This window comes from Osmia bicornis, chromosome 6 (assembly GCF_907164935.1).
Source record: "Osmia bicornis bicornis chromosome 6, iOsmBic2.1, whole genome shotgun sequence".
Taxonomy (NCBI): Eukaryota; Metazoa; Arthropoda; class Insecta; order Hymenoptera; family Megachilidae; genus Osmia; species Osmia bicornis.
The window spans coordinates 699,582-722,486 of NC_060221.1; the positions used below are offsets into that span (position 1 = coordinate 699,582).

The window sequence follows — 22,905 nt, forward strand, 5'->3', positions numbered from 1 at the left end:
TTATCTAGTTACAAGCTAGTTTATCGCGTTCTGTCGAAAACGACCTACCGTGTCGTATTTTATCGTTCGCCCTCGCTTTTAATGGTTCTTTGTCGATTTTAAACCGTTCAGTCTCGCGATAATTTATTTGTAAAACAACCGGATCCTATACCGTCACAATGATTTCTAACCTTTCGAATGATTTTCATGGTCGGCAATTGGCTTTTAATGAACTGATAATTGATCAATAACTCGAGCCGATCGTTTCTTTAATAAGATGTTTATTAACCGTGATTTACGATGTTTGCACTCTGCTGTAATTGTGAATTTATAACACCGAAGCTTTGGAATTTGGAAATTTTTTACTTTTGGAATTTTGACAATCTAAAATTTTGGAATTTTTACAGTGTAAAGTTTTGAAATTTTTGAATTTTTGAATAACGAGGAGACCGTCCACATTTTTGGGTAAATTTCAGTCACTCGAATCGTGTATATTTTAGAATACCATTTCCGTATTACAATTCGAAACGTAAGCACATAATGACGTATCATCATCATTTTGTGCTCCATTTCGTCCAATCGAGCAAGATCTGAGATTATTGTTCTCATTAACTGCTCGGAGGTTAATGATCATGGATTCTAAGAAATTATAAGGGTTGATGAGAGCAATCAGAAAGCACTCATTGTAACTTGGACAAAAAATAAGCAACACTAACAAAAATGTTGCCCTTTGTTCTTGCGATGAATAAATTTCTTTTACAACCGCGTGACGTTTAAAATGTCAAGCAACGAGAAATCTGACACGAACCAGTCGTACGCAAGAAATTTTGCTCAGAGCTAGAATTATAAACACTTCATTTATTCATATTATTTACGACGTAAATAAGTAAGCGGCGACGTGTTGCAAACTTGTAGAATGCAGAATATTTCGTTCATACTCCTGCCGGAATGGGATGAAATTTTGTTGAATTACCCTTAGACCTGGCGTCAAACATTATCAGATGTCTATGTTAATTATGAAATGTTAACATACTGACATGAATCAAGACGTTTCAGGAAACGATCATTCGATGTCATCATCATCAGGTATGCGACGAGCCTGTCGTCCTCGAAATGAAATTAAACAGGAAGTTTGAGAAATTATTAACATCTTTTTATAAGGAATAAGTTGAATACAAATTTTGAGAAATTTATGTAAATTAAATTAAAACTATTAAAATTATTAAATTTGTATAATTTGATTGAAATTAATTTGAAGTCTTCATTTCTTCGTTAAATCCGAGAATTCACATTTAAATACTTTAATAATTAATCACAATTATTATTAGTCGTTTGTATAATATTTGAAATAAAAGGTGATCACACTTGGTTCACTCTTTATCTTATATTATGCAGAGGGAAGTGAGTAACCTGTCGGCGGTAATAAAAGGAAAAATGGCTAAAACGGCCTTCATTTTGATACGACAGCCAGTCGCGGGTTGATCTCTGGCTGATTAGGCCGTGCTCGATGCACCTACTCATTAATGCACGTAGCCGACGAAGAAGAGTCAAGAAACAGTCGACTCGCGTTACTTTAATAGACGTAGCAAAGCTAATGGATGACAGGAATAAGAAAGTCCCAGCACGATGGTGTACGTTGATGTTCCGACTAGAAAAATCTCTTCCCCACTTCCTTTTTCTCTTTTATCGCCGCCTTCATCTTGTATTCTGTTTTTACAACGAATAATTACAACAAAGTAGAATACCCGGTTCGCGAACTCGCATGAAAATCATACTGATCGTGGATTAAGAGAGGAGCTCGAATCGCGACTCGTGGTTATCTTCTTAGATCGGCCGTAGCGCGTGAAAATCTTCACCTTGATTGCTTCGTTACGATTACCATGATTAGGGGATTTAATTAGTATGCGTCTGTCTCTCTTTTCTTTCATTTATTTTCATGATTTCTGATGGTGTGGAAGTAAAGAGATTTTCGAAGGTCCAGATCCAGAATTTGTCCCCTACTTAATTACAGATGTATTCCTAAAAATCTTTATCTTAAAATAGTAGATGTACCTCTGACGTACGATGAATAATTGTAAGTTTTCAAACAAACCTATTTTACACTTCAATTATCAAACGAACGTGAATCGGATAGTTTGCAAGTAAATAAAAATTCAGCTGAATAGTATACGTAGGAAATTCATTGCCTCTTTTTGGTTGTGCTACTAACACGAACGTAATTAGCACCGTTTTGCACGCTCCCTGTGTTTACCAAATTATTACGTTGTAACTGGTGACGCGTAGATCGAAGATTTCGTGGCTTCTTCTTCTTTTATTTGCTGCTGTCAGTGAACGATGATAAACGAGGTCTAAATGAAGATCAGAGAGTAGCAGATAACTGTGTTCGATATTTTTGAACCGTTTTGTACGATTATTTTTTGTCCCTCGTGATACTTGACGCGATTGCAATAACAGGTTCGTGATAATAATCTGAAAAATGAAAATCCTGCTACAAAGTTAACACAAAAGCTTTGTAAAGTAGTAAAAAAAAGTAAACATTAGGTATTTTTAAAAATCAATTCATAAATTTAATGGTTATAATAATAACAGGACGAAGATCAAAAAGAAAACTTAAAACACTAATGAATCAAATGAAATTAATTGTTATACGATTTTATACTTATTTGATTGTAATTGGATGAAAGATTGTTATGACGTTAAAGCGGAGAAAAAGTGACTCGTTACGCTGCTGCAATAAAGTAAACATAAATTGTAACTAAAGTGGATAATAATGATCAGTTAATGAGGATCACGTCGACCATTAAATGAGAGTCAGGAGTAAAATCCATGGAATTCGTTTGGCTGACGCGTCCAAAGAAATTGGGTTTCATTCGTTAACCTTGCGTGCAAGTTCTGGGTCAGAGCATTCGAAAGAAATCCACACTTTCGATTCTATATACGAAACAACCAATTATACTCCATTCAGTTTTTATAATTTCATTCAATTCCTGACACGAATCAATATCTCCCAATTAGCTATTAGGTTAATAAGGTGCTATCTCGAATTGAGACTTTATCATTGAATTTGATTTTTATTTTTTTATATCTGCAATTAAGTAGACGCGACCTGTTTCACCGTTAAAAATCTCTCATCGGTTCCGTTTTCTGTTTTCGCGAGAATTGCGACAATGCCGTGGTAAAAAGAAGCGGGAGCTACTGTCGGCCAATTTGACAGATACAAAACCGGAAGCAAAGCTCCCGGGACGCTCCTCTTACAAGAATCTCGTTCACGATCAATCCTTTAACCTTAATGAAGTCGTTTTTTGCGGCTCGTTAAGCGAAACCGTCCCGGGGAAATTAATTGCACCGGAGAAATGAGATGCGTCGATGGCCGACGAAATTTAAACGGCATGCGCCGGAAAGCGACAGTGCAAGAGGAATTTGTGCGTTCAGGAAGTGATAATCCTTTCGTAATGCAATCTATTTTCTTGGATTTTTTCCAAGCACCAGTAATTTAACTAATTATTTCATGAAAACGTTGCAATTTGTTCGATTCAATTATTCTAATAATTTTTGGCACAAATTAAAAAAAAAATTAAATAATCTTAGAATGAAAGAAAAATAATTAGAAGGATAAACTATTATTTTACGCACAATATCAACTATTTCAGAGGAAAATAAATCGCATAACATTACATACGTAATAGGCCTTTTGAAGCTCGATTAACCAGAACCTTGAGAAAAACATGATCGACGATAAGGTCAACGTAAAATCGTACATTTTTCTTCGATCCGACAATTCAGTATAAAACGTTATTATATTTATTACAGTTATTATTTATGAAATGTCCCTTGTTATCGGCAGCATTATGAATTGAGACAGGGAACAAGGCAAGCATAAGAATATCAGATTCATTCTTAACTGTTAAAAAGATTTTCCTTTGTCGTCCGATTGAATGGTGAACACACGTTTTATGCAATCGTAAATCACGATTGATTAGCCGATTGTTAATAACTTCTCGACGCGCTTTTGAACGAAATGAATTACCACGCGTCTATGCAATACGTCATATTTTACCTTGCATCACGGTTTCAATGCATTGCTATGCAGTTTTGATTTATATTTTCAATTTGACAAATTTTCAAATTTCCAAATTTTCAAGTTCTCAATTTCTCAAATTCTCAAATTCTCCAATTTTTCATTGACTAGGCAATTAACTTTCTCTCCTAGACAAGAAAGTAGAATGCACTCGCAAGTGTGACTACTGCATACGAGCATTCCTAACAGGGAATTATCGAGCTCCTGCTCTAGTATGGATTCATCCGTACACCCGCAGCAGCGTGTACTATTGGGACGATTACATTATCCGGTCGATGGTTATCGGTTCTCCGTACGCACGATTAAATTGATTTATGGATAATAGTTAACGGCGGTGTTTATTTGTAGTTCGTAGGTTGGCTGGACTGCCGTAAGAGAGTGGGTGAGCCCGCCGTTAGGAATTCGATGTTATCTGCTGACAGATACGAGATCGACCATTGCATGACGTGCTTTTTCTTTTTCCCCCTTTTTTTTTCATTCTTTCATTACCCCGATCGCGGAGTTTCTTTATTTTTCACGAAGCCGATCGTACGTGCCGGTGGCAAGCGAAGAGGGAAGGGGAATATGACATAGAAAGAGACGTTGAGCTGGTAGATCGATAGATATCGGAATCTATAGGGAGGTAGGAAATAAACGGTGGGAGGTTTAAGTAGGATATAGGCGAGGTGCACACCCGAGAATTCACGCAATTTGCATTATAAGGAGTTCGAGAAGTCACAGACCATTATCCACCGACACACGCTGGAAACTGTCTCTACGGCGATATCACGTCTGACTGGCGGAGATTATGCTCATAATAACCATTATGGTAACAAATGGGAACGAATAGGCGTGTGCGAGGAGAATTGAAAGGCGGCTTGTGATTAAGACACTGGGCAACGGCGATGCGCTTAATTAATAAAATGAATAGTAAAAATATATAATAATTTATTGATAGCATATCAGAATAAAAAAGGGTATTGGCTTGCAACGATTAACTCTAGGAAGTCAAAGGAAATGGGGTTCATTGAACCATCAATTAATATTGATTTAGTAGGTACAGATGTAAAAAAAAAAAATATTTAGAATATTTGTCTTTACAAAAATTCAATATTTCTTAGAAACGATATTCATTACTATTGTATCCTTATCAATAGCATCAACAATATTCTATGCCGTTACATTGATCCTATGCCCCAGAAATTATGCTTCACCAATTTTACGAGGAAGCTGACAACTTGAAACACGGCGAGCCGAATATAAATTCTAATATAATTATAAAAGGGACGACAAATCACCGACTGTTACGAGCCGGTGTAGAATTTACGACAGCCTGGCCCCAGTGTTCGCCCCGTTGTCGTAGATTACTAGAGCAGTTACGATAATAATGATAAGAAATAGAAGCGTGTTGGCGAAACGCGTTGGCGATTTAACCCTTTCGACACGGTTGCCTCTGCTGCAACGAGACATATTTCTTTTTATTTCCATTTCATGATTTTGATAAATAAATTCTTTATATCGAATGACTACAGTAGCGAAAGGTTTAATTGAGAAATAACAGTCAATTTTTTGCCAAGTGAACCTAATTTCATTTCGCTTTTTTTTTTCAATCACTTCCTGGTTAAATTTCAATAAAATTCAGCTACTTTTCTTAAATCAGAGCCCACGGCGTGACGAATCGCGTGTCTAACTCGAAGAAGCGGAACCGAGTCGGTGAACCCGCTCGAAGGACGCACAAAATTTTCAGATGAAGACGTTGCTCTAACGGGATCGCAAACAGCGCCGTTTCGATAATAATAGACGACCGAATGGTAACTAATAGTAGATAATTAATGGTGATTATGCGCGATCGAGGATGAACCGTGACTAGTTTGTTGATTGAAGCTTTCCCTGAAAACTGTGAATAATTATTAAGAAATACGATGTGATAGATTATCATAGAAATTTTTCAATAATTGAAAAAAAAGATTAAATTAAAATTACGCCAAATTTATAGACCACATTATTAAGCCTCATATATGCATACCTCGTTCGACTTTTACCAGAATTTTTTCTTATTGTTAATATTGAAATATACGAGGAAGTATAATTGCAACGAGTTTGTAAATCAGCGAAGCAAGACTGAAAAAAGAGAAAGCCAAGACCCAGAAATGTTTGGTCTCTTCAACATCCACCGTAATACTAATCGCCCTCATTTATCTGTTTCTTGCCAATAAATGTTCGCATCACTTTCACTCCCTGTTATGGTTTCTTATTTTAACAGCATACTTCCCCTGTCAAAATTATTCGTACACCAATCGTACATCAATGCTAATTTATTCGTCGAAACAGATTTAATTGATTATCTCTTTATAGATAATCAAATATTAAATTATTAAAAATGATTTACGCGGAAAATTGATTTCATAACTCAGATTTATTATTTATCGTAGAATCGCCTATTTTAGAGTTATACTACTTCTTTCGAATGTTCTCTATTATAAAAGGATCGTGACGCGGTTCAAAGAGCAGCCATGCGCGTCAAAAACTGTTTGTCGTGGTTCTCGAAGCTATAACAGACCAACTTCTTCTTTTTCCTTCCCTGGTTCACGCAATTTCCACGAATCTCGACAATTACAGGTGAAGGAAAAAAAGTTTGACCGGTGGCCAGACTTTCGAAATTCAATTACAACCCAGATACACGGCAATTGTAATTGTGGACCATTCATAGTTCCTATTATAAGAATAACCTTATTTGGTTTAATTAGAAATTGGAGAAACGTAAAAATTTTAATAATATATTACATGGAAATTATGGAAATTCTTTGATGAAATTATACCTACTATTAAAAGTCAATTCTATCAATAAAAATCGATAACATAATGATATACTTCCGATACTTAATCACTTCCATTCACTATAGATATCACAGTGTAATAAAACGTGTTGAACATCATCGATCGAATATATTTTAATCGATAAAAATGTTGCCGTTAAGTGAATCAATTTTTCAACAATAATAAATTACCAGCAATTCACCGTCAGACATGTTTGTAAAAAATGAATTCTAACGGTGATAATCTTTCTTTTGTCTTTAGTCGAATGAGGAATATTGATATAAATCGAACGTTATATTGGTCACGGCTGTAGCGAACAGGAGGATTCTAATTGCTGAAGAGAAACGCGATAATTGGCGTGAAAAAGTTTCTTTGGTCGGAACGAGAAAACGAGAAAACGAGTTCGCGTGGCAGCGATGATGATTATTATTAAAATGAGATTCGATAGTGAAATAAAAAGTTGAATCATCATGGAGTGGGGTGGAAATGTTTGAGTACGAGTCGGCTGATTGGTATTCGGTGCTATCTCTCTGTTGCGAATCTTTAAGCAAGTTAATCGCTGTAATATTTGAAGCCACAGATTCTTGAAACTCTTGGAAACTTTTAGGAATTTAATAGCTTTCGGAATCTTGGAATATTATTGGTTCTTGGAAATGAAAGACCCGCAACAGTATCTAAATTTTACGTTAATTGTATCATTAATTCATGTTATTTTCTGGAAAACTTAATCGTGGTGGATAAAATGTTTTAATAATGGAAGGAATATTAATATCGTTATTAGAAATTTTTAATTACCAATTTTTCATTTTCAATAACTAATCATTAAAATAAAATTTCTCGACCTCAATTTCACACATTTCCGTAGATTTTAATTGTTAGATAAGAACAACCAAGTGACCCAATATTTTATTAAAGAACCACTATCTTCAGTCGTATTCATGCATAACCATCCCACATCTCCGAGATGAAATATTATAGAAATCAATAATAGTACACGTCTAGGGGGAATGAATTGCAAACTACGTTTCAAGTCGATGGAAAAAATAACATCGAGTCGAATTGCAAGTAAGCGGTATTTCGACGTTCTTCAACAACGAATATCGTTTGTTTGACGGCTGAGTTATAACCTGCAGCCCATCTTCGAGACGTTACATCGAGATAAGAGGAAATAAGGTTGATTTCCACGGCCAACTTGCAACTAGGTTATTATTTATTCGCAGTTCCGTTTCCAGATAATCGCTACTCCACCTTCGTATCATCGCAATAAACGCCCATCAGAATTTCTATCACTCAGATTGCTTCTCCTAAACTGAATAGAAATTGCATTTTTCTTAAAATTCACGTTTCAACGGTCTCCATTTTCCTCTCGTCTTCCTTCATTGGAAATCTTGAGAAAATTCCATTAAATCAGAATTGTTCATCTTGACGACCCTTGACTCACGGTTCCACCGATAGGTTCACTTATACTATTATATCTTCGATAATTACCTGACGTATAATCAAGAAACCATATAGCCAAGGCTAATTGGCAACAGACGAAAAAATTCTAATTGTCAACCATGGTGTGTCCGTAACCATCCATGGAATATGCTTGAATAACTTCTTCGCGATGCATTGTGGCAGAGTACCGTTACACTAATTACAATTTACTCGTGGTCCGGAATTAAATGGAATTAAAATTCAATATTCTTCTTCCATCAGCTCCAATGTGCAATCTAGTGGCCCTGTTGCCTGCTCACGAACGTAATTACCAGGTGTACGTATATTTATTAGGAAGATGATATTCGGAATAACGGTGGTCATCGTAAATAAAAAAAAATTGATACTTTAACCCTCTCTAATCGAGGGGCGGTTCCAAAGGGCGCGATGGGGGTAATCACCTGTTTAAAATTAAAAAAACTTCGTGAAACACAATTATTTTTACCGGTTGAAATTAATATTATTTTGCTAAACTGACAGCTTTGTAAATAGCTAGCCAGACTAGGAAATTAATTTGTCCGTGATAACACGAAACGGTATCAAGCAATATAGAGCCCTAAAAATTACAACAATGGAGCTACAAAGTTCCTTCGTCATTCTTCATCTGTCTTGCTTTCATGACTTCTACAAATTACCATCCTATTTAGAACACTGTACCGCTTTCTCAAAAAGGAGTAAATAAGTTGAGCAAGAAAGTACAGAAGGTATACATTGTCAATGTTAATTGAATCTAGAAATACTTAGGTTTCATGGTACACTTGTAATTAATATTCTGCTAATGTTACAGTATTAGAAAGAAAGGTTATTATTGTAACTTAATATCAAATCGTTATATTAAAGTGTTTTGATAGTGAAATTTTGTTTCAATTTAAAATTACAAATTTTATGGGCATTAATTTTCATAAAACATCTAGATAATTAAACAACACAGGTGATTGAGAATTTTAACTCGCGTTTCAAATTGAAATCTAATGATTGTAACAATTATAAAATTACAATAGGAAATCAAAAATAAAAAGATAGTTGAGGTAATTGACTTAGAAAAGAAGAGATTCCTCGAACGAAATTAGAGAAAGCGTACATTAACATAGCCCAGATCTCCAAGAGATTGTAAACCATTTAATTTGCAAAATGAATAATTTAATGATGGGCGATTCATATCTTGAAATTTATTTTAAGTAGCAACATAATACCTTATCAAATATAATTTTTCAAATTGTAAAAATTTCGATTAGAAAATTCAAGATTATCAACGCTCTATAAAAATTACATCCCTTTCCCCAAAATTTGAATTAATTTTCCCTGTTGCCAAGATTTCCCAATAACTCCTACTGTATCTCTATTATCAGTCATTAACTCCACGATCAAATCACAATGATATCGGATCAAGGTTTTCCGTGGACGTGCAAACTTGTCGAGAGGAAGGCTGTCACGTTAAATGCAACATTAGATTGGTCATGTGTGTGCTCGTTGCAAGCGTGCAATTATAAAATGTTAAAAATTTACAACCGACACGTACGCTGCTTGACGGTGTGCGAATGTAATTACACAGGTGCATACAGGAGGTATGCATGTACCAGTTCTCGGTAGCCGTGGCAGGGTGGCAGGCCGATAAATGGCCAACAGAGTTTGTCGTTGCACGGCGTATCACGGTTTCTGTTCTAAATGCAAATCTAACCAGTGCGAAACAAAAAAGTCGGCTTATCTGTGTGAATCTAAAAAACGGACCGCGACCGATCGCTAATGCTCGCGTTTAGCCGACAACAGGTGAGAACACACCACACCGCCATTGGGTTTATGAAATCACCAAATGACGACGGACAATAAATATCTATTCGCAATAGTTGATAGGGGGACAGGAATTAAAAAGTTAATTAAATAGAAACGCAATTATTATTATTATTAATAACAATAAGAATAATAATAAAATACCTTTATTTCAAATCTCGACGTAACATTTGATTTATCTAATTATTAGAAAATTAGAAAAAATTATAAAGCCGGATCATCTATTTATAAATAGATATTCAACACGGTCTAAAGACCCTATCAGTTTGATCGGATCGCGAACAAGCGTGAGTTCGTAAACGAACGTGTAATTAGAAAAAACGAACGAATTTACTTTGAACCGTGTTGCCCGACTATCATTAGAGGAACATCTGTTAAAGGCATACATTTACTTATCATCGAGAAGCAAGCATTCGAACGTCCATTATCAGCATTATTATCTTGATGTTGGCTCTTCGCCTTCTGTTCGAACAATTTCTCGACAGCTGAAGCTTATTTCCGCCGAGAAACTATATCAGATTATGCGTATCTCTGAACAAGTATTGCATCTATTGGAGCGAAACTAGCAGTTACTGGTTTTATAAAAAAAAATATCGAATTCAGTAATTACTTTAATAATGATTCTCTCTTTTGACAGTTTAACAAATTGTTTATCATATCGGTTCTTTGTACGAATCATTTAATTTTTCGTTTTAGTATTTCATACGGTTCTTGAAACTTTTATATCAGTAACTTTCAAAAAGCATTCCTCGAATTATAACTTCAACGAATTTTCACAAGCCCCCACGAATCTTCGCCGCATTAATAAAAGTCGTAAACACTTAACTGCGAAGTACATCCATTACGCTTGCTGAATACTAAAATCCGCAGGAAAGATATTGAAATCGACAGGATGGAACGCGGCGTAATGGACAGTTTAAGAGTGAGACTAAATTGCAGGTTACGTGAAAAGGGACCCGTTGATTTATTACAGCCTCGGTATTTTTCGACAATTTTGTCGCCTTCTTATTGACCGACCAACTGTGACATTTCTATCGTCTTCTGCTTTCACAATTAAAGAAAAAAAAAAAAAAAAAAAAAAAAAATGGTACAAAATTTGTTTAAGTACCATTTTACCGTATTGATGAATGGAAAGAAATTTGCTTTGCAACATATAATAACAACATTGGTCAAAACGAAAATGAAGCAAGATGGAGAGTAAAATACGTCGTTCCAATTACCCAGCGATCAATAATAAACCGAAAAGGAAGTGCGTGTGTTTTTTTATCGTCGTCTCGCATCCGTGTAAGTGCTCCTTTGGTATAATTAAGCACCGACGTACGTGTATACGTACACACGGCGGAGATACGTCGAAACTGGGTCTTGTCAAGGAAGTGGTTTATGTGTTGCACGTGCACCGGCGTAACACCGTGCCGTACGTCCATTAATATACGTGCCTTATGAATACGATACCTGGACAAGCTAGAATTTCGACTCGCCAAGGAAACCCGTGCAACTTCATGGGAAACTGGGCCCGCGCGAAACCAACAAGGATGCGCGAATATTTCTGGTGCTTCCTGGCCTTGATAATCGAGAATTGCCATTTATTAATCATCAGGCACCTTGCTATTTTACATAGAATAAATTTGGACCTCTTTGCGATAAAATTAGCCTAAAAATAGCCCATTCAAATGACATGTACAATCTTGAAATTCATCCATTCATCGTAAAATGGAAGATGGTGAAAAAGGATCAACGTTCCTTCGTATCAATTTCGATCTGATTGTGAGATACGAAACTGTCGGATAGTACCGTTAACGTAAAATCACGTGTTTGCAACGGGCCCATGCACTTGCCGCGAAAAAGGAGGAAGGAAAGTGAAAGTATCGAGGGAAACCTTAACAATGTTTCCACGTTTATGCCGAGATTGTCAAGGTTGCCCGATCAACGTGGCGAGGCTCCGTTAGAATTTTATCTGCCGATCGTTAGAACGGATGCTTTTTCAAATCGAGTCCTATCGAAACTCTAGATCGCGTGAAATTATTCCTAAACCTTACACGATACGGCGTGGGTGAGAGATCTCTATTGTTGCTACCTGAAGTTGCTAAAAACTTGAGGAATGGTGTCACGTGAGTTTGCACGGAAATCGTAGGATTTTAAAGTCCAAGGACGATTAAGATAATAGAGTTTGAGATGAAAAAAGAATGGGAGAAAATCTATTAGGAAGAGGAACCGTAGAGTTATGGTGGTAGTACCGGAGCTCGCCGCCAGATGGATCCGCAGCTTCGACTTTCTCGCTAGTACTCGTCCAACAATTCATCCAAACACGTACATCATCCAATCCTGAGTGCCTCTATCATTGAAATAGAGACCATCTGCTTAGTGATAAAGCAAGAAAATGCTGATGTGTACTTCTAAAAATGATTAAGCGCCCAGAGATCGATCAAGGAAGATTCCATCTAGCAAACGCAATACCGTTTCAAACGATCATCAAACTGGTTAGAGAAGTCGAGGAAGTATATATACGAGACGTAGATCTCTCACGGATCTCGAGTTCGCTCATCTTTCGCGTGGATCGAGGTCTGCGTCAAGGACTGGCAGACAGCCAGGACTCCTCTCGAGATGATCCCTGGTGTTGGCAAGCGGAGCGGCTTCCTCGTGCACGCGTCTGTGTGCCTGTTCGTTTGTATCGACGCGTGACGCAACCAGATGCCAGATTCTGCTGGGGGATCGAGTTTTGCGGATGCTACCGGCTAACGGTCGCTTCTACACGCGTCTTATCCGGGATCCTCGACAGTTTAAAAAGTGACGTCAGCGCCAGTGAATGGAACCGAGAGCCGGGAGAACACGATGCTTGGAAAAGCTGAGGTATCGAGGTAACAGAACGCGAACATAGATTCCTTCTTTATCTACTATTAGGCCGAGTTTGCATTGGGCAATTAGTCGAGCCAGTAGATATACCCCTAACTCCCATATAACAAAGGCGTGAAATCCTCTGGCTAAGAGTAGGTTCAGAGTTTAGAGGGAGGATCCTCCCATTATGTGTCTTCAGTCCTTAAAGGACACCAGTAGTGCCAAAACTTTTATAACTTCTAAGGATCTTTAATTAGGTTCAAAGTTATAGTGTGGTAGTAAATCAATAAGTATTTTGCAGACGATTTTTAGTAGAGTATTGGTGATTATTTATTACTTTCAATACGCACCGTACATGTTACCCATTAAAAATAAATAATTTCCTGCATAAACAAATATTATTCTAACGATAACAGTTCTTACGTTCGTTAAACAAAACGTATATTGAAAATATAAAAGAATACTAAATTACTATGGTATATTTTATAAAATGGTAAACAACCATTTATGTTTTGAAATTGAAAAATTTTGATTATTGACTGTTTGAGTATAGAAAAACTTGACATAATACTCATCCTTTTCTTCGTGTTTTTTGTTTTGACGTATATAACAAGAATAAATTATAGTAAGCGATACAAATTAGAATTTTTCTTCTCACTCGATGACAATTAAATACGATCATTGGATGATCCTTATCGGCACTCAAATGTTTACACACGGCCAGAAATATCACGAAACTCACACACATTTGGTTTCTCGCATAGCACTAATGAATGTTCACATAATTATCTGAAAAACTTCTGAATTAGTCATTAAGTGTGACAACAGAATTTTAATTTTATACTTAAAATTTTAATCTTGATCAAAATTCCTAATAATACTCTGCGAAAAGTACCTAATTATTCTCTTTCTATAAGATAAAAAACACAACGAACAACTCTCACATACATTCAAATCTCACTCGTTCATTAACCCTTGAATGGCGGACCCTAGGGAAACCCCTAATTCTAATTCAATTTTGCACTACATATTATTATCATTGTCTAAATTTTACACTGTTCCCTTAAAATTAATTCTTCCAATATATTAAACCCTTTTATCAACAAATTGTACTTTTAATTTCAATTTAATATCCTTGTACAAATTTTATAAGTTTGTGTCTCGATTGACCCAGACTCCGCCGTTCAAGGGTGAAATTTAGGAGACATTGGTAAAGTTGTAGAGTAGCACTAGTATAGTGAAGTAATAGAAGAATATTACTATTAGAATTACTACACGTTCTCTACCAATGCAGCCCGAATTACTAAAACGAAACCCGCTCAAAACAAATTTAAAAAAAAGAACGTTTAGGCCGAATTCTCAGCCGTATTCTGGGGGGCATTGGGAGTGCGGAAAACTCCGCTGAAAAGAATGGTACGCATTGGTTTATCATAAATTAAGTAAACGAACGGATGATTGGCATCGAAAACGGCCGGTTGCAATGGCCGACCAGAACGGAAGGTGTAGAGAGCAGTAGCGGCTGCTGCGGTGGTACCCTCCTCGGTGACTTCGATGCGTGCCCGATGCACAGCATCGCCGAGGGACAAAGGCGTTTCACCGTCTTCGACAAAACCACGAAGATTTGCCATGTTGGGCATCAATAATTCGCCTGCGCCGATTGCGTGCAACAACGTTCCCAATGGAAGTTCCTTTTCTACTTCGAATCGTGGTAGAATGACTTCGACTTGTTGAGGAGGGATACCGGAATCCAAAAGGTCGCGAAGTTCCGCTGATCCTGCCTCGGTTGAAATGCGTTCGATCAGCTGACGTACTCCATCTCGCTCGTTCGATTTCTGCTTATCGTCCATGGATCTTGCGGTGGCGAACGGAGGGAGCAGGACGAACATCGATACTTGCTCGCCTTTGTAAGGCAATTCTAACACGTGGGCGCCGAGCACTTCGGAAATCACTGGAAAAGGTACAAAATTTTTGAAAATAGAAAAGACGGTCTAGCTTTACGTATGCTTGAAACAATCTATAATTCTGAACTTACCATGGTTGAAGTTCCCTTCTTGTCGCATGAACGTAGCCATGGAATGCTGCGAACCGGAAGTATAAAAGAGGTCCTTCTTAGAATTAGCCACGTCGAAACGACTCAACCAGGGTCCTTTGAAATAAACTGCGTTGGCTAATACTAAATCGGTGTCTTCGGTGACACTGTCGGAAGAGAGAAGATCACGAATATGTCCTTTCGTCATATTACTGACCCATTCATTGATATGATCGCGTACAGCGCCAGGATTTGTACGGAAATCGGTTTTCTCCAATTGATCGCCGAACAGATCCAGCATACATTCTCGTACTTTTCTCGCGTTTGATATCCATAATCTATTTGCTGATCTGTATTCATAGTCAGCCGACCCATTGTTCTAAACATAGATATAAAAAAAACAACATGAATTTTACTGTATGTATTTTTGCGAATCGATGAAAAGAAACTGAACTGAAAGAATCATCTTGCTTTTGAACCAAACAAATGGTTATTTTTGAATGAAATTTTGAATGGATGATTAAATGATAAATGGATATCGTATTGCATATTCATGCACAGAACACTTGGAACTGTTAAGAGTAACATGGTCGATACTAGAAAAAAAAAAGTTACATAAGAAACTTTATTACAGAGTGTCTGGAAAACATTACTGTAATTTTAGACTTTAATGACTTTAGAATGATTTCTGTTTTCAATTTCCAAAAGTTTATGGTACCAAAATATCTCTGACTCCATTTGACCAGACTGACGAAAACAAAAAAAGGAAAAAGGAATTGGACATCCAGCCAAATATCGCGATCATGTGGATTGCCTTGGAATACTTGTTAACTCGAACGATAATGATGCAATCCGAAGTCTTCTCACCTCTGAGCTTTGTTTAACGGAGTTCTCGAAGGCATAGTATCTCTGCACATCGACCTTGGAGAGATCGATTGGTATATGCAAAGCTTTCCTCAAGGATTCCTCGGTGGTGCCTCGAGCTCCGAAGTACGCCAAGGTCAATGCCTGATGAAGACTGTGAGGACTGTAGAAGATATTGTCACTCGGCTCGATTTGCACCGTTTTCTTCAGGGTGTCGAGGGCGAAACCGAAACGAGAATCGGTCACTCCCTCCCTCGACTTTGCGTTCATCGTCGGAGGATTGTCGTTTCCGGTGAGACATTGTGCTGAGACGGTGTTTATCAAAAATACCGCTGCTAACACCGACGTTACCTGGAAAGATAATAATGAATTAAGATATTTAAAGAAGCATAGTTTGCAGAGAGGAAATATTCTCAGAATTCTATTGTCATGCCGTGTTTAGTCATCGATAAGATTAACAATTCAAATTAGGTACCGAATATATAGAAATTGAAATGCTACAGAATGTTTTATACCTAATGCGCGGATAAACGACAGAAGGAAAGAAAAATGATCGTAAATCAAACGTGAAACGTGAAACTAAAACGTGCGTGACCCGCGGCATGTTGACTGTCAGTGCAACGCGTGCATTGATTGCGCAAACTTAAATTACACCTTACGAAAACATTTGCGGACGTCTCAAGTAATTTCCTGTGTCGTTGCGAAATTTCCCAAGTGAACGACATTTCAAGCCTATTTCATGATTACAGTTTAGCCATGCAACTGACCGTGTAAAAAGAAATCTAAACGTGCAATCTGTCCTCGTCCAAGAAGAATAAGGCTCCAGTTTAAAAGCTTCAGTCCTTTTATTGCGGTATAAATATACTTTTGATTGGATAAAAATATTTCAAGGAAGGTACTTTCACGATGATGCTAAGAGAAAGCAATATTTTACCGAAGATGAGAAGTGAAAAAAAAAAAAAAGAAGAACAGGCACAAAAAGAAAGCAGTTTCATTCTGTATTAACATCTCGCAGATGTATTTAGTTTCTTTTTGTAAATTTGTCTGGCCATGACCTTAACATATAATTTTAATGCGAATTTCTAAATCAGTGTGCACGAGGTCAACGTGATATCAAAAAATAAATCACTCTACACGTTATCCGTATCTGTGACATTTCTATTCTAAGCATGGGAAGAATTTCGTGTAGGAGTCACGGTCTGATTACTTACTAGCTATTTTGCAATTTTAGAGGTATTAGATACATGTATTTTGGCTTAGACCAGTTTTCTAATCTTTGTAGAGGTAAAGAATGGAATTAGAATTCCCTATATAGAATTTCCCACGAATTAAAAATTTATATTATCGTTAAAATATTTGTCATCGTATCAGTAAATTCACTTTATTTTTCACTAAATTGTTACTGTTTAATAAAATATTTATAGTACGAAAGCAAATGCTGAAAAAATGGGGTTTGACAATGTAATCGTGAAATTAGTGAAAAGTGTACGAATCTGGGACGAAAGAGAAGCAAACGAGTGTACGAGTGAAAGCAACGAACAAACCGTGACATCATAGAGTCCGGCTTTCTTGTCTGAAATTAACGTATGACGAGTATCGTATGACGAAAGTGAGAGAAAACACCACACCTGTATGTTTGTTTCTGATGTGACAATTTCGCACGTGGAAAAGTCGTCTGATTATCCCGTTTCAGTTTCTATTTATGTAAACAGTAGCCAGGGATTTTACGTAATTTCGTATGCAACTTTCCAGTTCCTCCTTTGACAGCCATCAATTTCACTCTATTTTCATATTTACAATGACATCTTTGTCAGGAAATAGACTTTCGAATAACGACACGTAGTTTCATAATTATCTTCTCTTTTTAATTAGTTTTTCTACCTTTTACCTAATCACTACATTTCAACAAAAATACTTCATCACCTCTGTCACAAATTAAAAATTGAATTTGAAAATATTTTTAACCCAGCCACGACTACACAATTTATTCACAATTTTGCGAATATATAAGAATTTACGAAATGGCTTAAAAAATCTATCAGTGCCAACGAAAACACACAACGAATCACAAATAAATTCTTTGTTCGGGTACGTGTTCGGTATAGCAAACGGAACACGTACTGCATATGTAATCAATAAACTGATGTTCAAACATAACAGAATTAAACACAAATTATCATCAGTAGTGACTGAAAACTAGAACTACGTTATTTGTCCTTTGTTAGCGATCGTTGGAAATAGTGCAATTTCCTTTCGAAAGAAGTAAAAATAAATGAAGAATCCTACTCGGAGCTGTCCTTCGTCATTCGAAGAAGAATGATAGGAATTCTAAGCAAACAACGTCGTCAGTTTTATATAACAAGGTATTGGACGAGAAAAATATAAAAACTTGTAGACAGAAACAGGGAAAAGTGCGAAAAATGTATGCAATGAGATAAGTTATCGCGGTTGCGGTGAGAACCCCAGGGGTCATCCGTTATATGGAGTGTTTATTGATGGCAAATAGAAAATTTACAACCAGAATATTTGCAATTTTACTGAGACTTATTTGATTTAGTATTATTGAAATAATATAATAGAAAATAGTAAAAAGTAACAATATCAATACATTGTCATTACTGATACAACAATAGAATTTTAGAATCATTATTAGAGTTACAATAATAAAATTTAATTAGTATTATTGAAATTACAGTAGTAAAATTCGACTATTATTATCAAAGCTATAACAACGTTCTATTATTATTGTTAGACCTACAACAACAAAATTCTATGAATTTTGTTAATTAATCAACTTCCAAATAATGATCACTCACCGGTTTAAAAAACATTTCGTAGATGAAGTTGTACCCAAGTGAAACTCTTGTAAAGTAACGAAAAAAACGTCCGATTGTTTCTCACAACGAAGCTGGACTGAAATGCTGAGTGAAAAGCGGAGCCGGGATGCCTTGAACTGGCTCCTCGACCAGTTGTTCCCCACCACTCTGAGTTCACATACTCACGAGTCAGTGTCACATTTATCCATCGAACATGGAATCCTTTTCACAGTGTCTAACCAGTATACACATACATAACGATAGGTCGTTACTTCTACGATGTTGGAAATGCCCGGTTGTAATGTGTTTCATTGTCAGGAAATCCCGAGTACAAATGGTGGGGACAAAACACGTCACGATTGGAAATCGTTGATACAGTTCAACGTGTTAAATAAACATTATTGAGAAAGATCATTTTATTATTATTTTCAGTGCTTCGTAAGAGAAGACTCCCGTTCAATAACCCGTTACTTTGCGTTATGAAAGAAAAAATAAAGTGGCGAGCATTGATATTTGAACGCCATGAGATTTAAATAATTATTCAGGAATTTATGACCATTTGTGATGATAATTTTCTCTTTCATTAGTGAATGAGTTTCAATTTCATAAATATTTTCCTATCAGAAATAATTTGTATCATGTGGACGAACGTAACTTCGACACGATGGATCAATACAACATTTTGAGACGTATATTACTCATTGAATAAACACAATTAATAATAATTGAGATAAAAATGATAAAGACTATTATATAAAGAGACCTAAGAGTTCAGAGTATAAAACATTTATCCTAAACACATATTTGATTGTCGAAACTTTGACGTTTCAGGGAACTCCAAACTATAGGTTTACTTTGAAGTCATCTGTAATAAATCTTAAAATTTTAAGTAGATAAAACTCTGATACAATCATTCTCAGAGCATTACACCACCTGTGAAACTTTGTCCAAATAACACAATACGTTGTTTTAACATTTTTTGTGATGTATGCACGCAATCGCTGATGATTAATACTGTTGCAATTAACTCCAGAAAAAAAAGTAACGTACTTGGTCTGTTTTTACTTTATTCCATTAAACTTTGTTTTACCTGCATTCAATATTGTTCAACCTTGGAATGGCGAGACAGAGATAATTTAATTTTATCTTTAGACTTTCTTTCATATCCTAAATTTTCCGGGGTTCCCCACTTTTCTAAGTTTTCCGGATTTCCCCAATTTTCTGTTTTCCCCATTTCCCAATTTTCTATGTTTTCTAAATACTAAATCACTTCTTCACAAAATTTCTTTACCCAATCTCTCAGCAAATATGAAAAACTATGACACCCAGGTATAATGACAAATATGTGAAAGTAAGTTTTTCCATTGTCAACGTTGGCCAGAAGCCAGAGAAAGTTAACGAAAAGAAATCAATCTACCGGGTCGAAATCGTTGAAGGGTTAAATGGTTATAACTAGAACAATCAAGAGATCTATCTTGAGCCTCGTCAGTACTAATTAAGCAATTACTACTCCTTGTTTTTAGGTTTGCTTCTCACTAAATTAAGTGAGGAAATTAAATAGTTAACATTGAGATTACATAATACTGAGGAAAAATCCAGTAGTTCATAACAATCGATACATTATTAAAATTTAAATATCTTACCTGTAAATATTCGATGAACATTTTCGATCCCAATCAACAACTTTTCCAGATGAATTACACTAAATTGTTGCTTAAACTTCTTGACTTAATTACAGTTTTTCATATAAAATTACAATTGCTCCAGCTCGATGCTTTCGAATTCAGTTCCAAGCGAAGATGCAGCCTCAGATTTCTGTTTCGTATGCATTTATACCTGAACACGAAAGATAGAACGTAGGGAAAATCCCAGAGAAGCGAGCACAATTATCGCGACATGTATTTACACATCCGATTAAAGCATTATGTTTTCTTCGGCCATTTTTCTCCTTACAATTGTCCAGACGTTCATAATCACTATTCTTTGTTAATCGTTTAATCTTTTGCGGTCGACAATCTGAGTATTCTTAGAAATTTTCATTCGTTTGGTAGGTACACCCATAAATCATAGTCTAGGATCTTTGGAACACAAATCAAACGTTTCATTAAATGTAGATTGTGAAGTTATTATTTATTTTGATTATTGAAGCTCTTAGTGAGGCATATTTAATGTTAAATATTAAATAAATTTAAGAAACGAAAAACAAAATAAGATAACATTTCAAACATGTTATGAAATTGTAAGTTTCTCTGGTATTTTATCTCGATTCGCAGAATACTACATCAGTGTTTTAACGAAGAAATATTTACACTTAACTGCAATTGATCTCATTGAGTTATTTTAATTAATAAAATAATAAATCAATTTATATCTTTCTTACGAATCTCTTTGGCAATCTTGCTGCCTCTGTTCGCTAATTAATTTTAAACAAAATTTCTTGGTTGGTTAATAGATTCTGTCAATTGTGTCTTTTCAACATAAAACCTGTCGTCCTTTATGATTACCATTTTACTAATAATTGTATGGATTTTTGTTGTAATTATCATCACAGTGATCAATCTATTTCAATTAATTATGTCACTTTTTTGACACGAACTACGAATGAGTTTTATCGAATTTAATTTGGTAATTAAAAAATAACCTCTTAATGTGACAAATGTGTAACCTGAAAAAGATGAAGGAAATGATCAAGAACTTTGCGTAATTAGAAAATCTAATCTCTCGATGCTAAAACTCTTAACAATAATTGAATATCTTTTTATTTGTAACATAACGCTTGCATCTTGTTTATTGAAATCAATCAAGAACAACAATCATACGAAATTGTCGCAAGTAATTATAATTTATTACATTCTTCAAATTCTTTTCAAATTTATTTACACATACTTATCGAGCATAATAATTTTTCCCCTTGTCTAATAGCATTATCATGGAAATTCCACAGAGAAAGAGTTACCCAAAATGAAATTATTGCCTACTGAGGATCCGCCTTTTAATAATAAAACATCTCTCAAAATGTTGGAAGATATCACAGCCAAAGTATGGAGAATTTTACCTGTGATTGATATACCTCGAAATTGGGTCCTCACTTATTGTATGATGAGGACAGAAATTGCTGAAGAAATCGAAAAAGCAGCTATGCAGTGTCAACGCGATGGAACTGGTTGGGACTGCACGTTCATTGAATTGGTAGAATCAACACTAATCCATCCATCACTATCTGCTTTCAGAATAATAAAAAAGATATTATAATCTGTAATCATTATGATTTGTAATCAGGGCGGAGGACATGACGAGTTTAACATGGGAAAGGTAGTTTCCCCTTTTAATAATATTTCAAATCGAGAATTAAAGACGAAATTACTTCGTGCAGCTGAAAATTGCAGCAAACTTTGGCGACGGTACAAACGAATTCAAGATAGAAGATTAAGTCGTATGGGGTTAAACATTCACGTTAGTTAGTGTGAAATAATTCATTTCTATTAGCAAGAACCGACCTGTACACAAATATCTTTTTATAACTTAATAGATCAAAAATAGAACAAGGAGATCGTCTAAAAAGAGTAGAAATAGACAAAAATCAATAATGAATAAGAATTTAATGAAGAAAAATGGTGATCATAATGAGAAAATGAAGAAGGCAAGACATACTATCAAAAAGATAAAAACAGTTCGTCGGAAGTTAGCATATAAAATTACGAAACTTGAGAATAAAAGTAATAACAAATTATATTGTAATCGTTAGTTTATTTTAGGGATTATAGAATTTTAAGGATAATTAATTGAACGATTGATTGCCCTGTTCATAGAAATTAATTTTTTTAGAGTTCTTAAGCTCTGAAGAAAAATCGGAGCCAGGCAGATTGCATTTAACAGTGCCAGCGAAATCTGGTATTGGTTTACAATACCCTTTGGTAGAAGAACAAGCGGAATTATCTCGTCTTCAAGATATTGGATCTTGTTTATCACGACAAGCTGCAAAAGCTTGCGAATCCGTTGTTCTTAACGCGATACAAGGACTGATATGATATAAATCGTCGAATTTAATTTTAATATTAATATCCTCAAAATTAACGCTATTTTACAAAAATAATAGATTCCTAACTTTCAAATAATTGGCCAATGGGCCATTTCCGGAGCTTTTCTAGCTTCCTAAAATTAAAAGTTATCATTTTCTAAACAACATTTTCATTTATTAAAAAATTTTTATTGTAGGGATAGGCAAATTCAATGAAAAGAAATTG

The 22,905-nt window shown here is 35.6% G+C and overlaps 2 protein-coding genes across 2 annotated transcripts; one reads left to right on the forward strand and one right to left on the reverse strand.

Moving 5' to 3' along the window:
- Positions 1-13,257: 13,257 nt before the first annotated feature.
- Positions 13,258-18,866, reverse strand: LOC114873486 (serine protease inhibitor 88Ea-like). Its single transcript, XM_029181859.2, has 4 exons — positions 18,662-18,866; positions 15,849-16,196; positions 14,985-15,360; positions 13,258-14,900 (listed from the first exon to the last, which is right to left on the reverse strand). Exons 1-4 carry the CDS (start codon positions 18,674-18,676, stop codon positions 14,299-14,301), a joined length of 1,341 nt encoding a protein of 446 aa, XP_029037692.2. The 5' UTR covers positions 18,677-18,866; the 3' UTR covers positions 13,258-14,298.
- Positions 18,867-21,622: 2,756 nt separating this feature from the next.
- LOC114873501 lies at positions 21,623-22,689 on the forward strand. The gene is made up of 4 exons (XM_029181901.2): positions 21,623-21,850; positions 21,941-22,114; positions 22,191-22,377; positions 22,487-22,689. The coding sequence occupies exons 1-4, from the start codon at positions 21,623-21,625 to the stop codon at positions 22,687-22,689; spliced, it is 792 nt and encodes a 263-aa protein (XP_029037734.2).
- The last annotated feature ends 216 nt before the right edge of the window (positions 22,690-22,905 follow it).

What these genes read in the sequence shown, in the direction of transcription:
- LOC114873486 (XM_029181859.2), bottom strand. An exon ending in CCGTTAAACAAAGCTCAGAG is followed by an intron (nt 15,361 to 15,848) that starts GTGAGAAGACTT and finishes ATCTATGTTTAG; the next exon opens with AACAATGGGTCGGCTGACTA. An exon ending in AGAAGGGAACTTCAACCATG is followed by an intron (nt 14,901 to 14,984) that starts GTAAGTTCAGAA and finishes TACCTTTTCCAG; the next exon opens with TGATTTCCGAAGTGCTCGGC.
- LOC114873501 (XM_029181901.2), top strand. Translation starts at nt 21,623, where the DNA reads ATGAAATTATTGCCTACTGAGGATCCGCCTTTTAATAATAAAACATCT. An exon ending in GTATGGGGTTAAACATTCAC is followed by an intron (nt 22,115 to 22,190) that starts GTTAGTTAGTGT and finishes ATAACTTAATAG; the next exon opens with ATCAAAAATAGAACAAGGAG. An exon ending in TACGAAACTTGAGAATAAAA is followed by an intron (nt 22,378 to 22,486) that starts GTAATAACAAAT and finishes TAATTTTTTTAG; the next exon opens with AGTTCTTAAGCTCTGAAGAA.